General features: G+C 37.0%; 1 protein-coding gene and 1 long non-coding RNA gene across 8 annotated transcripts; both read left to right on the top strand.

Annotated features, from left to right (window-relative positions):
• On the top strand, positions 1 to 2,862 carry LOC110941554. 7 transcript variants are annotated; one of them, XR_004893475.1, is made up of 6 exons: positions 1 to 812; positions 914 to 987; positions 1,099 to 1,142; positions 1,955 to 2,121; positions 2,228 to 2,416; positions 2,481 to 2,862. It is a non-coding gene; the product is annotated as an uncharacterized LOC110941554 (long non-coding RNA). The 7 variants fall into 7 exon arrangements; XR_002594164.2 differs by having other exon boundaries at positions 1,082 to 1,142; XR_002594166.2 differs by having other exon boundaries at positions 1,076 to 1,142.
• A 1,512-nt stretch (positions 2,863 to 4,374) lies between these two features.
• On the top strand, positions 4,375 to 12,077 carry LOC110941555 (flavonoid 3',5'-hydroxylase). The gene is made up of 2 exons (XM_022183194.2): positions 4,375 to 5,335; positions 11,171 to 12,077. Exons 1-2 carry the CDS (start codon positions 4,598 to 4,600, stop codon positions 11,789 to 11,791), a joined length of 1,359 nt encoding a protein of 452 aa, XP_022038886.1. The 5' UTR covers positions 4,375 to 4,597; the 3' UTR covers positions 11,792 to 12,077.
• The last annotated feature ends 4,046 nt before the right edge of the window (positions 12,078 to 16,123 follow it).

Here is a 16,123-nt window from a genome sequence, read left to right as displayed (position 1 = left end):
AATTACAAAACTACCATGGTTCCTTCTCTTTCTTTATCTTCTGTCTCTTGTCTCTCTCTGTGTTTCTTTAGGATGAACGACTCCTCCAAACCACCACAACCACCACAGCCACCACTCTCTACTATCTTAAAAGAGAAAGTCGGTGGCTATTCCACCGACCCCTCTTCAATTTTTCATCTCATGACCCTTCTTCTATTTTTCCTCTAAGTTATCACTACCAACAATCGAAATTACAGAACACAAGATTGACGAAATCAAAATGCATACAAACTCATTCTCAATCCATAAAAAGGAAAAAATACGAAGCCGGACCTCCACGGTGGTTCACCGTCAAGGCAGACGGCGACGATGGCGATGCCATCGTTTCTGGAGGCGGATGCGGCGGCTCCGATGGGTTCCGTTTTTACAACCATGATCTCCGGCGAACCGCTATGATTTTTTAATCGAAGATTGATGACTCTTAGGCCACCCTCGACATGTTAGATTGTAGCTTTATTGACGAATTCTTATGGTTTTTCAGTTTTTGCTTTTCCAAGGTTTGTAATTGTAATACTGTAGGTTCCCGTTCCTGCATCTTTATATTGGAAAATGAGTTTTATGAGCTGTAATTTAGGGTTAATCTTCATTGTTGCTTGAACTTTATTGAATTTAATCTCCATATATTTAGTCTTCCGTTGTTACCATGTTGTAATTTAAATTTGCCCTCTAATTAAATGAAAAGTAAACATAAATTGATGTTCTACAAGAAATTGAAGCTCTGCACACCATGTGTTCGCTTAAATGCTCATTTCAGATTTACATTTGAATTTGAGGTCCATTTGGTTTTGTTGATGCTATATAGATTCCAATAAAATATACTGATTACGTTAGATATCACTATGCTTAGATCACCTTATTCTCAAACTTACTACAGGAGGGCTACATCATTCTTGAGTGATAAAAGATACATAATCAGTTGAAGAAGCCTCCCTTTCTTTGTAGGCGGAGGTGAGTATGTCCTATTACCAAGTCATTTATTCTTTATTCTAATTGTGTGAGTATATTTCCTCTTATTCTTTTCATTTTCCAACGAGAGTTAAAGTTTTGTGCCCTTTGAAGATTGGGGATAAGAAACCAGATGATATAAGGACGAATAAAGATTGGTATGCGTTCTTTCATTAATATATTTTGTCATTGTTATGTATTTTAGTTGTTAACTAATCCTTCGCATCCGTATGCAAAACCATTAAAGGTTGAGCTATATATATGTACAGAGCTCTGTATCTGGTGCTCATGTTAGTTTCATTATATAGTAGATACTAGAAAGCGATGTATATCCCAGGAGTAAGAAACACGACACTAATCCCGAATGAGGCAGTATAAAAGAAAAGTAAATGTCTGTTGTTTCTAAATATAAATAATAATGTGTAAATACACGGTTTTTTAGTTATTTTTCTCTACGTCTATTCAAAAGTAAATTTGATGTCTATAAAAATGAGATAAGTGTGCAGTCTGTGCCTAAATTGCCATATCATAGTACTTCCCCAGCCTATTAGTGTTAGTTAGAAGTGGGAAGTCTACAGTAAACAATTTGTTTAGTCATCTTTGAATCATTTAATTATATGCTAATAGGTAATAATTTTCTTTGGGTAAAAAATTTCAAGCACTTAGTTCCATGTTACAGTACATCATTATGTTGGACTACATGATATAGTCCAGTTATAAATACATTGACTATGTAATATTCAAGTTGTGATGACCCAACTACACTCTTGATATTGTTTTACATCAACAATGGGTATGCCACATTTTGTTTTAATCTACTACTAGACAATTTTACCTATTTAACCAATTTTATTTATTATAAGATAATATTTTATTTTACATATTTGACCCCTTAGATATTAAACGCAATACAGATCAACATATTACTTAGACCAACTTCAACTCATTTAGTCTTTTCTTTTCAATGTAGGTAGTCGAGTTGGATAACAGGTCAAAACTGGCTTCGGTTTGAAACGAGACATTGCAATATTATGGTATGCTTATTATGATTTAATATAAAATAGCCTTTGGGTTGAAGCGATTCAGATTTATGACATCCCTAAAAAAGGGTGTGCATGTTCCCAACCCAGCTTTCATGTAAGTCTCTTTGAATCTTCCTATATAAAAAAAACACATTCTATCACCTCTTTTGTGGATGATTTAAAAAGATGGCTCTGAATTTTTTTTTAATTCCAATCATTAGGTACTGTGTAAACACTACTATAGAAGAAGAGAGTGACGATGCAAAAGTTGTTTTCTTCAACGAAGCGTTGGAACAAATGCTGGAAAAAAGTTGTTGGGGGGGGGGGGGGTGAACAAAGTTGGGGTACTACCCGTCCTAGCAACCCGGATCCTAAAACAACTACCAAAAGAAGAAGACCACATTCGCCAGGTTGCAAATTTATTTAAATTTTCAATGTAAAAGGGACAATTAACATCCCCTATCCATTACACAGACAATGAAACAACGGGAAAGCAAGCAAGGAAGTAAAAGGATAATGCGGAAGGTAACGTTTTTGACAAGCCAGAAAAACCCAAATCCATGTTGATTTTCTAGGGGAAAAAAGCCAACAGGAAAGGCTTTGCCTCCATATGCAACAACACAACGTCAACATTTGAAGTAACGGAAGACATTTTGGCTCCAGCGACAACGTGACAAAACTGGGAAGGTAACTAGCAAGGACACCGACTTTTGAAGAAAAAAACCTTAACAAAAAACTATTTATAAGACTATTACTCTTATCAAAGTTGTAGTATAAATCCTCCTTATTGTAACCCATGACCTCTATATGTAGTTGAATGTTATTGTAATCGATTATCACCTATTAGATTACCCAATCCATAGTTGCAATGTATCCACGCCGCAACACGCGAGGGTCCAATTCCTAGTGAATTAACAAAAAGCAACTATATATCACAGACGATCCATGTAATTTACTTTTATTTAATTTAAATACAACACAAAAACGTGTCTATTGTTTTTTACATCAAAATAAAAATATGTTAGCGTGAATATAAAGCAACACCATCGTATCTCACCTGCCGAGATCTTATAGTTTTCTATACAAGTAATTGTTTTTTTTTTGTCTTGTATTTCTGCTTTACCCACTCACAAATTCCGATTGTTATTACACCATATGCATCACCATTTTTTTTTTTTTTTGAAAGAAGGCGATTTTATTAAAAAGAGGCTTAAGCAAGAAGCTCAAGGCATAACAGTACATAAAGAAACAGAAAACAAGACTATAAAATTAAAAGGGGAAGTCCGTAACCTTAAAACCTCTCCAATTCTCCCAACTTAAGTTCGGGAGTCTAGCCCTGGTTTTCATCCATAAGTATGATAATGTCTTAATGTCGCCGATCGATTTTGCTAGATTAGGGGGTCTTTGTTTGAAGATAAACTCGTTTCTCGATCTCCAAATATTCCAACATGTTACAGTTCTATTATCATTAATTAAATAGAGGTTGGCATTGGTTGAAAACGTATGTCATAGGCTATATAATTAGTTACCAAGTCAATTACTAAGATTTAACCGTGACAAATAATATATGATTACGTGCCTTTTTCAATTACTCATTGTTTTTGTGACAGTTAGTCTTCCGTATACTAATGAAGAGGGTATTTCTTATAAACCACGTTTTGAAAATTGAATTGAACCTATTAATTAGACTAATCTTGATTATTTTTGTGTTGTATTTCAGACGTGTCACAAATTGTCATCCCTAGTTTAGTTGTTATGGCATGAGCACACCATATTATCGTGTTGAATAGTTTTCTTATTCGATTAGCCATTCAAATTTTTAATTTTGTTTCAGTGTAATAAATTTTATTTTAATAAAAAATAAGTTACAACCATTCTTGTTGTTCAACAAACTCATTTGTCGCTTGAAAAATGCTCGCTCAAAATGGGCTTGTTTGTAGACGTGCTTAGCTCGAGCCAAGGTAAACTCGCTCGTGGCTCGTTTAAATTAAAGTCCAGACTTTAGTATATATAAATTAAAAACTTAGCATTAGGTGAATGTTAAAAATACTATTTTTTATTTTTACATTTATTAATATGTATAAAAAGTGGATTTTTAAAATAAACGAGTTTGAGCTCGGCATTTCAGCTAATTAAGATAAACAAGCCACACAGATAGCTTGCTCGTTTAACTTCTAACATGTTTTGGCTCGTCTACACCCTTATTTATCAGCAGGTAAGCATGCTGACACAACGATAAATTGTGTACAAAAGTAGGCATCTTAGTTATATAAACTATATATGTAAAAACTAATAGTAGCACCACATGTGCATGGGGTATAAATGCACCCATGGATTTGCTCACATTCCATCATCACATCATGAAACAACTAAACAATTTGGTGTCATGGTTGTGGCAAGAGAGCACCAACAGTGGGCTATATGTGTTAGTTGTCACCATTTCATTACTAGTCTCGGCTATTTTATGGTATAAGTTGAGAGTTTCACACTACACAAATGATGCACCACCACTACCACCTGGTCCCCGTTCTTTCCCAATCATTGGGTACCTTCCATTTCTTACTCCTGAGTTGCACACACAGTTCACCAACATGGCTCACACCTATGGTCCCATCTTCAAGTTCAAGGTTGGAAGCAAACTTCACGTTGTCATAAACACCCCTGAGTTAGCGAAAGTAGTGGTTCGCGACCAAGATGAGGTATTTTCTAACCGTGACCAACCAATCGCCGCGTTATCAATATCTTATGGAGGCCAAGATATAATATTTTCCAAAAATAACGCCAACTGGCGTAAGCTTAGGAAGATATTTGTCCATGAGATACAAAGCGGCATGAATCTTAAAGCATCTGCTTCTTTTCGAAGAGACGAGGTTAGAAAAACTATCAAGAATGTTTTTGGTAACGTGGGTACCGCTATTGACATTCGTGAGATGGCTTTTGATACCGAAGCGAATGTCATAACAAGAATGATTTGGGAAAACACAACGGATTACAAGGCGAAAAAAACCAATCTTGGAGGTGAGATATATACCGTAGCTTCAAATATCGTTAAGATTCTTGGACGAGTGAATTTGTCTGATTTCTTCCCAAGTCTTGCCCGGTTTGATCTACAAGGTGTTGAGCGGGACATGAAGATGCAACTTAACAAGTTGGATGAGATTTTCACTAGCATCATTGAAGATCGAATGGAATCCAACTTGAAAAGGCCACAACATGAAGTTGAGCATGATGGAAATAAAGATTTTGTACAGATGTTACTAGACCACCGGGACGAAAAAGATGCAAGTGGAACATTGCTTAGCATGACCCAAATGAAGGCACTTCTCATGGTAAGATGAATCGCTTTCAGTGTCGGAACAAAAAAATTTTAGTCAGGGGTTATCATAAGGTTCTTTTGTCTATCGTTAGAGTAGGGGATCCAACTCATATTTTTTTCAATATAAACATCAGTGTTGTAAAAATCGTGATTAGTTGGTGATTAATTGCTAGTCGGACTGTAACTGAGTAATTTTTCGTTAATCAGTCAATTACTCGCTAGTTGGCCTGGTCAGACCTAGTTGGCCGGCAAAAAATCAGTGATTCCGGAAAAAACCTGTATTTTCCGGCCAAAACCTCTAAATTCCGGCCAAATTCCAACCAACCCATGTAAATTCCAAGAATTTATCTTGTATACTTAAAAAAATGAGTTGAGTAAGAGTTAAAACCTAACTACTTAAAATATTTAAATATTTACCTATAAGAATGTGTATATGTATACATAAAACTGAAAATTACATATAAAAAACCCGATCTGATTAATCCAGAGTAATCCCAAATAGTCGCTAGTCCCCACCTCACCGACCGACTAGCGACTAACGAGTTCTCTAACCTTTATAAATATAAGGCTTTATAGATAAAAATCCAATAATTTTTAGTGATTAGGATCAACAGATATTCTTGACACTCATTTGGTTTACTTGATAATCTCTTCTATAAATAGACCCAACAAAATGAAATGAGTATAATGTTGGTAATCAGATATAGAAACAAAAGAAAAATCGATGAAGGAAAAACAAGTATGTGGGGCAATTTTCTAAGGGTTTATATTACTCAAAACAAAACACAGTACAATGCTTGAATAAATGAAAGGAAAACTGACAAAACTAGAGGTGTACGACTAATAATAAATACTGAAAATAAACCCTATTTTAACCATGAATGTGAACGTGGAGATCATGCACAGATATCATCCCTCGATCTCGCAACCGACGCTGTTTACTCGGTCCACCAAAAACTAGTTAATTAATTTCAATATCATATTTTCCAGCTCAGCTGCCACATCAACATTAAACTTACATTCACCCCCTTAATGTTGAACTTTGTCACCATGATCTTTGATACCCGTCAAGTTTCGCATCTCTTCAAACTTGACCCGAGGCAATGCCTTTGTCAATGAATCTGCCTTTTGTTGATCACCACTCACGTGTTCAACTTTGATTTCTCGCCTCTCGACACATTCACGAATGAAATGAAATCTCGTGTCAATGTGTTTACTTCTACCATGAAACACCGGATTCTTCGTAAGCGCAATAGCCGACTCGTTGTCAACCAACAACTTCACAACCTTCGGGTCATCACCCGTAAGTTCACTAACCAAACTTCTAAGCCACAAACCTTGACAAGCCGCTTCGGTGGCTGCCATAAACTCCGCTTCACAAGACGAAAGAACCACGATTCTTTGCTTTTGGGACGTCCAAGACACCAAGTTGCCCGAGTAAAAGAACATAGTACCCGTTGTGCCTCTCCTATCATCCAAATCAGTCCCGAAACTACTGTCGCTATACCCGACTATCTCACCGTCTCCTCCTTTGTGATACTTCAAACCAAACTGAATGGTTCCTTTGACATACCTCAACACTTGCTTGATGGCTGCCATGTGATTCTCTTTAGGTTTCTCCATGTACCTGCTCAAAAGACCTACCGAATAACCAAGATCGGGACGAGTATGAAGAAGATACCGCAAGCTACCAATAAGTCTTCGATACAATGTTGGATTCACGTCCTTCCCCTCACCTTCTTTGGTCAACTGAGGCTTGGGTTCCATAGGAAACTTGGCTGAGTTACATTTAGCCATACCAACTGACTCTAAGATCTTCTTTGCATACCCGGACTGTTTTAGCAATATAGAATCACCCACTTGATCAACTTCAATACCCAAGTAGAATGACAACTTGCCAAGGTCACTCATCTCAAAAACTTCCTTCATTCTCTGTTTAAACTTCAAGAGAATGCTTTCTTCACTTCCTGTTACAATCAAGTCATCAACATAAGTGCCCACAATAATTAGTTTATCACCTTTCTTTGCTTGATAAACCGCATGCTCTTGAAGACATCTAGTGAACCCCATTCCTTTCAAGACCGCATCCAACTTAGCATTCCATGCTCGAGGCGCTTGTCGAAGACCATACAACGCCTTGTTCAAACGATACACCATGTGTTCTTTGCCTTTAACTTCATACCCGGTTGGTTGAGCCACATAAACTTCTTCCACAAGATCACCATTTAGGAAAGCCGACTTGACATCAAGGTGATGCACGAGCCAACCGTTCTTTGCTGCCAATGCGAGAATCAACCGGATCGTTTCTAGTCGCGCAACAGGAGCAAACCCGTCTTCAAAATCTTCACCTTTTTTCTGAACAAAACCTCTTGCAACAAGCCTTGCCTTGTGTTTTGTAACTTTACCCTCTGCATCTCTTTTAACTTTGAAGATCCACCTTAAACCAACCACCTTTTTATCACATGGTAATTGCACTAAAGACCATGTTTTGTTCTTCACAATGGCTTCAATCTCTTGATTCATTGCAATCTTCCACTTTGGATCTTTACATGCATCTTCATAGGAGACAGGTTCATTATCAAGTAATAAAAGCTTCTCCAAAAAATAATTTTCTTCAAACCACTTCTCATTTAAATTCATTGGAGAAGATTGATTATACACCTCTTGAATTGGACGATACCCAAGAAAAGGAGCACTTTCTGATGAAGATGTCGACTTCGAAATAAGTGTTGGACTTTGAGATGGTGATTGAAATGTAATGTGGCCCCCACCACATGAATAATAATCTTGAGCATTAATTGAGTTTGAACTCCTTCCATGACTTTTGTACGAGCTGCTACTATTAGACAAATTTTGTCTAGATGCTAGGTCACCATCACTTAAATTATGGGCATAAAAAGGTGTTCCTCCATGTGAAGACTTGTCACTATCATTAACCTCATGTCCAACATTCATAGAACCATCAACATCATTTGTTCCTTTTGTACAGTAGTAGGAACTGTTGACTCAGACCTCAACATCGATGGACCAGTAGTAACAACGGTCGGATAACGGCTCGTTTCTGCATGCAGGGGATTAACGTCATCAAACTGGTTCCATTTCCACCCTATATCTTCATCAAATGCAACATCACGTGAAATCACTATTTTTTGAGTCTTTGGATTAAAGAGTCTGTATCCTTTACTCCCCTCTTCTCTTCCAAAATACACCATTGGATTACTCCTGTCTGCAAGCTTTTGAATACCGGGTTTCACTACTTTTTCAAACGCCATACATCCAAACACTTTAGCATACTCAAGTGTTGGTTTATATCCTTTCCAAACCTCAAAAGGAGTCATATTTTTAATTGCCTTAGTTCCAATTCGATTCAAGAGATACACCGAATGTCGCACCGCTTCGCCCCAATACGGATCAGGTACGTTTAATGTTTTTAACAAGGCTCTTGTCATCCCCATAACAGTTCGGTTACGACGCTCTACTACACCGTTTTGTTGCGGTGTATAGGGCGTTGTAAGTTGTCTAACAATCCCTTCATCTCGACAAAAAACAGTGAATTCGGATGAAGTAAACTCACCTCCTCGGTCTGTTCTCAACGCCTTTAATGAGATCGATTTCTGTTTTTCTACTAGAGCTTTAAATCTTTTAAAAACACCAAATGCTTGGTCTTTTGTTTTCAACAAAGAAACCCACATAAACCTTGAATGATCATCAACAAACAAGATGAAATATCGACTATTACCTCCTTTCGTTGGTGGGGATATTGGCCCGCATATATCCGCATGAACAAGCTCCAAGGGTTTAGAAGCTCTCCAACTAGCTTCTTGTGGAAATGGTTGTCTTGTTTGTTTGGCAAGTAGACACCCTTCACAAATCTTTTCTGGGTGTTTAATAATAGGCAAACCCTCTGCCATATTTTTCTTACCCATTTCTTCTATCAAGCTAAAGTTTGCATGGCCCATACGTGCATGCCATAACCAAGCTTCTTCACTCAACTTCATAGCCAAACATGTATGTCTTCCCACTTTTAAAGCAATCTTATACAACCTATTCACTGACCTTTTCACTTTCATAACCAACCTACCCTTCTCATCAATCATCCTCAAAAACTCATCTTTCATGACAACTTCATAACCATTCTCAGTCATTTGACCCAAACTAATCACATTACTTTTAAGAGAGGGTATGTAATACACATTAGACACTATGAATTGATCACCATTTTTACAATCAAATAAGATAGTGCCTTTACCTTTTATCTCAACTTTGGACCCGTCACCAAACCGAACAAGTCCCGTCACCGTCTCGTTCAACTCCGCAAACATCTCTTGGTGACCTGTCATGTGGTTGCTTGCCCCATTATCAAGATACCACATCTCTTCTTTGCTATCTTCCTGTTGGAATTTGCATGGGTAGACACTTTCTTCATTTAGCAAAACCATTGAATCCTCCTCTTCACCATGCACTGTGAGTAACAAGCTGGGTTCATCTTGTTGTTTTTCCGCCAAGTTAGACTCTTGCTCCGGCTGCTTGCCCTTATCACACTCCGAAGCATAATGGCCAAAAGTCTCACACTTATAGCACTTGACATCCTTCTTATCTCTCGGTTTGCGGTTGTTACCCGAATCATTCTGAGATTGACCGTTATTCCAACGACCACCACGTCCTCTACCGTTACCACGACCTCGTGAACCTGCCCGTCCACCGCGGTCACCCGAATAACCTCTGCCCCGGCCTCGAGATGATCCGTAACGTGATGAACTTGAACCCTTGTAGTTGTTCCTTCCGTCTCCTTTCGATAGTAACAACGTATTTTCACCGACTGAATTGTTTTGTCTCACCTTCAACCGGTCTTCATAGGCCTTTAGACGACCAATTGCCTCTTCAAACGGCATCGTATCAAGATCCGCATATTGCTCAATAGAAGCCACTAGTTGCAAAAACTTTTCTGGGACCGTATCAAGCAATTTTCTAACCACTTTGTTATCCTCCAACGTGACCCCAAGACTACTGAATTTGGAGATCATACCAGACAACTTACCGGCATATTCATCAATACTTTCTCCGTCTTTCATACGCATCCCGTCAAACTCACTTTGAAGCGTATGAACCCGTGCTTTCTGAACCCGCTCAGCACCGAGAAACCTCATCTTTAGACACTCCCAAACCTCCTTTGCTGTTCGTTTCTTCGCCACCTGTAACAACACATCCTCTGGAATCGCTTGAAATAGAAACGCGCGTGCTAGCTTCGATTTCTTTTCATCCGCAGCCTCTCCTTCGGCTGGTTCAACGGCCTCCCACAGGCCTTGTGCATCCAGAATCGCTTCCATCTTGATGGACCATGTAGTGTAGTTTTGAGGCGTCAAAACGGGACATTGCAAAGACATCAAACCTCCATCCTTGGAGGGATTGGTAAGGGCTGAAGATGAAGACATGGGTTCGTAACGAATGATCTTGGGCATCAAAAGGGTATGGATCTTGCAAGCTCTGATACCAAATGTTGGTAATCAGATATAGAAACAAAAGAAAAATCGATGAAGGAAAAACAAGTATGTGGGGCAATTTTCTAAGGGTTTATATTACTCAAAACAAAACACAGTACAATGCTTGAATAAATGAAAGGAAAACTGACAAAACTAGAGGTGTACGACTAATAATAAATACTGAAAATAAACCCTATTTTAACCATGAATGTGAACGTGGAGATCATGCACAGATATCATCCCTCGATCTCGCAACCGACGCTGTTTACTCGGTCCACCAAAAACTAGTTAATTAATTTCAATATCATATTTTCCAGCTCAGCTGCCACATCAACATTAAACTTACATATAATTCCTTGTTGTATTAGAACGCTCTTACTGCAGGAACTGACACAACTGCAACAACCGTAGAATTTGCAATGGCAGCTATTATGCAAGATGACAACATAATGAAAAGGGTTCAAGAAGAATTAGTAGAGATTGTAGGACTAAATAACATGGTCGAAGAATCTCATCTCCCAAATCTACGTTACCTACATGCAACATTCAAGGAAACATTACGGTTATATCCTATAGTCCCTTTCCTAGTCCCACGATCGTCAAGCAAGGCGTGTACGGTAGGTGGATATACAATCCCAAAGGGTTGTACTATCTTTCTCAATGTTTGGTCAATCCATCGGGATCCTCGGTATTGGGACAATCCCTTGGAATTCAACCCCCAAAGGTTCTTGGCAAACGAATTGGATCATAAGGGAAACAATTTGAGGTTTTTCCCATTTGGATCAGGGAGAAGATTGTGTGCAGGTGTTGCATTGGCCGAGAAAATGGTAATGCATATCTTAGCTTCACTCTTACACTCATTTGATTGGAGCTTGCCTAATGGTAAAGAGCATGACCTTAGTGAAACATTTGGCATTGTATTAAAGAAAAGAAAACGACTCGTTGCTATCCCATACCAAAGGTTGCCAGATGCAGGTCTCTATATGTAATCTCCTAGGACTTCTTTCTTATGTTGATTGCATGTATATTGTTTGTTTTGTGTTATAAGCGTTTTAGCGTCTATATGAAATAAATTTCGATGTGTATTGAAAACCATAAACGAACAAACTATAGTCACATAGTTTGAGGTATGCTCAGGTACAGGAACGTGGAACGGGATCGCAATTTGCTAGGTCTCTAAAATTCGGTACTGTCGGGGTAGGCTCATTTCGGATCGCTCCGGTACGATGTACCATGTAATGTGGTATGATGTATTACCAGTTTCATCAAAAACTATTTTTTTTTGTACCATGTTATTTTTCACTTTTGAGATTTTTTGCCATTTTCATCCAAACGTCTTACTTATTCACCTTCATTTTGCTAAAATTGTCCCTGAGATTTGGGATATTTTGCCATTTTCATACTACAAATGTCTAACAGAAAATAAAGCAAATTAGATGTTTGGACGAAAATGACAAAAAAATCCCAAAAGTGAAAGACAATATGATACAAAAAAGTTGTTTTGAATGAAACTGACAAACATGCCTAAAACTCATAGACGATTTTGGCAATTTACCTAAAATTTAATAAGCCCAAAATCTTTGTCAACACCTTAAGAGCACTCAAGATCCCATTCTTTATCTTTATTTATATAGTTTAACTAGAAATCATCACTCCATAAATTTATCTCTCATTTTTAACACCCTCCCACATCTCATACCTTATCCATAAAAATATAAGGTTTTGCTTTAGTTTTCCTTAAATATGAGTACTCATTTTAAATTTTCTTAAAAATATATGGATAAGGTATAAGGAGAAGGAATAGAATGAAGTAGGGTTTTTAGTTAGCTTTGTTAAATTTTAAGGTTTAAGTGAGTATAAGGGGAGTAGGGGTTGTTATCACTCACCACTCATTTATCACTCACAACATCCAATCAAGTTTCGCCATGTCATCAATCATTATTCCATCACTCACAACCTTTTTTAGTGAGAATGCCCATCACTCACCACCACACTCAACAATTTTCCCTCAACCAATAATTTCCCTCACAACAATAAAACATCACGCGTCAAAAAATCACGCGTTATAAAAACTGGCGCGTGATAAATGATGGTGGCGGTGGTGTTTTACAATTCTCCACGCGTTGAAGAAAAGTATCACGGGCAAAAAAAGCACCACCCCGAGTGGCCTAAGGAATGTGATGCGAATTTTGTCTCATCTCCTTCGTCCCTTGCTAACCTTTGCATCCTTTCAAATCTCCAACCATTCCCTTGATTCCTTCATCTTCCTCTCCACCCAAATCTCCACCTACCACCATAGTATGTACATTGGCGAAGCTTGGGGGTTGATTTTTCCCAATTCCCGGGGGGGGGGGGCGAAAATGTATATACCTAAAAATTTCTATACGAAGGTACTGTTTATATCACTACGCGTTGAAAAGTTGGGGTGGGGGGGGGGGCGGGCGCCCCCTCCCGCCCCAAGGAAGCTACGCCCCTAAGTATGTTGGTCTCTGGATGTCATATTATAACATTTTGTGAGTACGAAATCTTAACCGAATAGTTCAAAAGAATCAGAATGAATATATTGTTTTTCAGAAACGTATATGTAAAACAATACCTTTCTTCTTCCGATAGTTAAACTCCGAAAAATCTAGTAAACTGATGGAACAAAGTCTCCGATTCAACTTAACTACATGTTTAAACCCAATTTATGTGGACACAAATAGGATCACCCCTTGAAAAAAAATGAGTGGGCAACATGCAATTAGTGTCAAACTCAAATACTCAATTTTTGTTTCATCTAAAATTTTCCTTCTCTAATATTGAGAACCACCAAAGTCCAAGTAAAACCCCAAAGAGTCCATATCTTTGAACCTGTATGACAAGTTGGAAAAATGGATGTTTGCATAACGAAAATATCAATTTTGTGAAATAAATTATACCGTAAAATCAAGTATTTTTTTATCTTTAATATGAGCATCATATTGTTATACTTTTTCTTATTAATAAAAATGAAGTATTTTTTATCTTTAAAAAAGTTAAAAAAAAAGTGTTTTATATTTTATAATTGTGCTAGTTATGTAGTTGGAACGTGCTAATATAAAAAATGTATTGTGTTGATTTTAAATCTATACGTAAGTTCTTCTTTTGTTGTGTAATTCTTATGTGTTGCTATTTTATCCTTTTGTGTTGTTATTGAGAGCCTATTTGGAATAAACTTGCTTTCTACTAGTTATGTAATAGTATGTGTTACAAAATTAAAACAAAAACATGAAATTGTGCTAATATGTAACCGTATGTATTGTTTATAAAAAAATGAAATTGTGATAGTTATGTTAGTATCTGTTGTTTATAAAATTAAAAAAAAAACATGAAATTTTGCTGATTACGGTGTTGATTACAATGTTATGCTGATTATGGGATGGGGCTGACGGTGGTGGTGTGGGATGTTACTGTCGGATGTGCTTACGCTGGTGTTACTGTGCTGATTGATGTGCTGATGTTGACGATGTGTTGATTACGGTGTTGGCGATGATCCTGATTACGGTGCTGCTGATGACGCTGATAACAGTGCTGATGATGATGTTGATTACGGTGCTGATTCGACGATAAAGAATAGATCAGGAGATTAGGATTTGAATTAATCTTGCATGAATTTAGGGATAATTTAATTATCGTTTTAATTAGATATAAATAAAATGGTAGAAAAAGTCTAAAATACCCTTAAATCATTTTTTAATTGAGGACACATGTCATTAAACTGTTGTTTCCTACATAAAGATACCTCTTTGTATATGATCCTATACCATGTAAATAGATCAAAGCCTTTCCTTTTATAAGTAGGGAACCAACACATCGTTTAAGTTGAAACGACACAATTATTTATAAAGAATGTGTTAGTTAACATTTAAAACTGTCGATAGTTATCGGTTACCTTCAAGAGTAGCTTCAATTGATGGTTGGAAAAACATCCTAGCGAATGTGTATTTGATTGCTTGTGGAGCTGTGTCGTAGGTTGCTTCACTAGGAAAGAATATATTCTTGTCAATCATGCTGCATGTCAAACAATAAATCCCCAACCAAGCATTTAACTCAAAAAAAAAAAAAAAAAAAAAAAAAAAAAAAAAAAAACTAGACGTTCATGTAACACTCTAGGCAAATCCCATATCGACCATTGACATGAGAGATGTTGGGTTCATAATACATGCCCCCCAAATACATTACTGTGTTTTGAGTGTATTGACTGTAGATCTCATCAAAATTTCATAATTAAGTGTGCTTAGGTTAAAGTGTTATTCAAATATCACTAACCCCATTTTAGGTGTATTAGCTATAGAGCTCATTAGAATTCCACAAAGCACACAATGTTGGTGGCATGAGAAGTCGAATGTTACAGTTTCCTAATCAAACCAAACTTAAAGACATCAATTTCCATTTTAACAGAAACCTAAATAAGGAGAAAGTTAGTTCTTATCATTTGATGACCGTCGTAAAGTTATGCAAAAACCTAAATAAGCTAGTTATCTAGGGTGAGTGGGTATATAAGCTAGTTATCTACGGTAAGTAGGGTATCACATCTAAGAGTAACACATGGTCAGCAAGTGTGGGCAAGTTACGATTCTAGAACCACGGAACCGTGAACCCGGGCCAGAAACACAACATGAACCCGAACCTTTTGATTGGGAAGGGTCGGTCCGCGGGCTTCAGAGTTCTAAAAAAATGGTTTCTAAAACCTGTGAGTATTGAAATAAAACCACAAGAACGGACTTCCAAATAATAATAATAATTTGTTATTATGGTTTGGTAGATTTAGAAGAAAAGTGGTTAAAATGATAATTTTATTAATTCAGTAAGTCACTTTTATATATTATCATCCGTTTGTAACTTTAGTTAATTGAACAATTAGAAAAAAATAAAGATATAGTACTAATAAAAGAAATAGTTGAAATTTTGTTTCGTTGTATTACATGATCTGAACTATTGGGTTGTACAAAACTTAATTTGAACCCCTTAGTATATGATTGCAAAGTGTATGCATGTGTGTGTTTGTGTATGGATGTTTGTATATAGAGTAATTGAGTAAACTTCCGTTTTGCTCCCTGTGGTTTGGTCACTTTAATGGTTTTGCTTCAAACCTTTAAAAATAGCCAGTTTGCTCCCTGATCTATTTAACTTATCTTCGTTTCACACCCCGCCTCTAACTCTGTCTAAAATGTTTGTTAAATGTAAGGGTACTATGGCAATTCTATATACATATATATATATATATATATGTATGTATTTAATTGATTTCTAAAATCTATTTATTAATATAGATATTCCTAACATCTGTTCAGTTCATA

Source organism: Helianthus annuus, chromosome 5 (genome assembly GCF_002127325.2).
Source record: "Helianthus annuus cultivar XRQ/B chromosome 5, HanXRQr2.0-SUNRISE, whole genome shotgun sequence".
Taxonomy (NCBI): domain Eukaryota; kingdom Viridiplantae; phylum Streptophyta; class Magnoliopsida; order Asterales; family Asteraceae; genus Helianthus; species Helianthus annuus.
The sequence above is the reverse complement of the archived record's forward strand: the minus strand, read 5'-3'. Positions and strand labels throughout refer to the sequence as shown.

Bases quoted from the DNA above. Each gene is read 5' to 3' on its own strand.
- LOC110941555 (XM_022183194.2), top strand. From the start codon at position 4,598: ATGGCTCACACCTATGGTCCCATCTTCAAGTTCAAGGTTGGAAGCAAA. The intron at 5,336-11,170 runs GTAAGATGAATC...TTGTTGTATTAG, and splicing joins AAATGAAGGCACTTCTCATG to AACGCTCTTACTGCAGGAAC.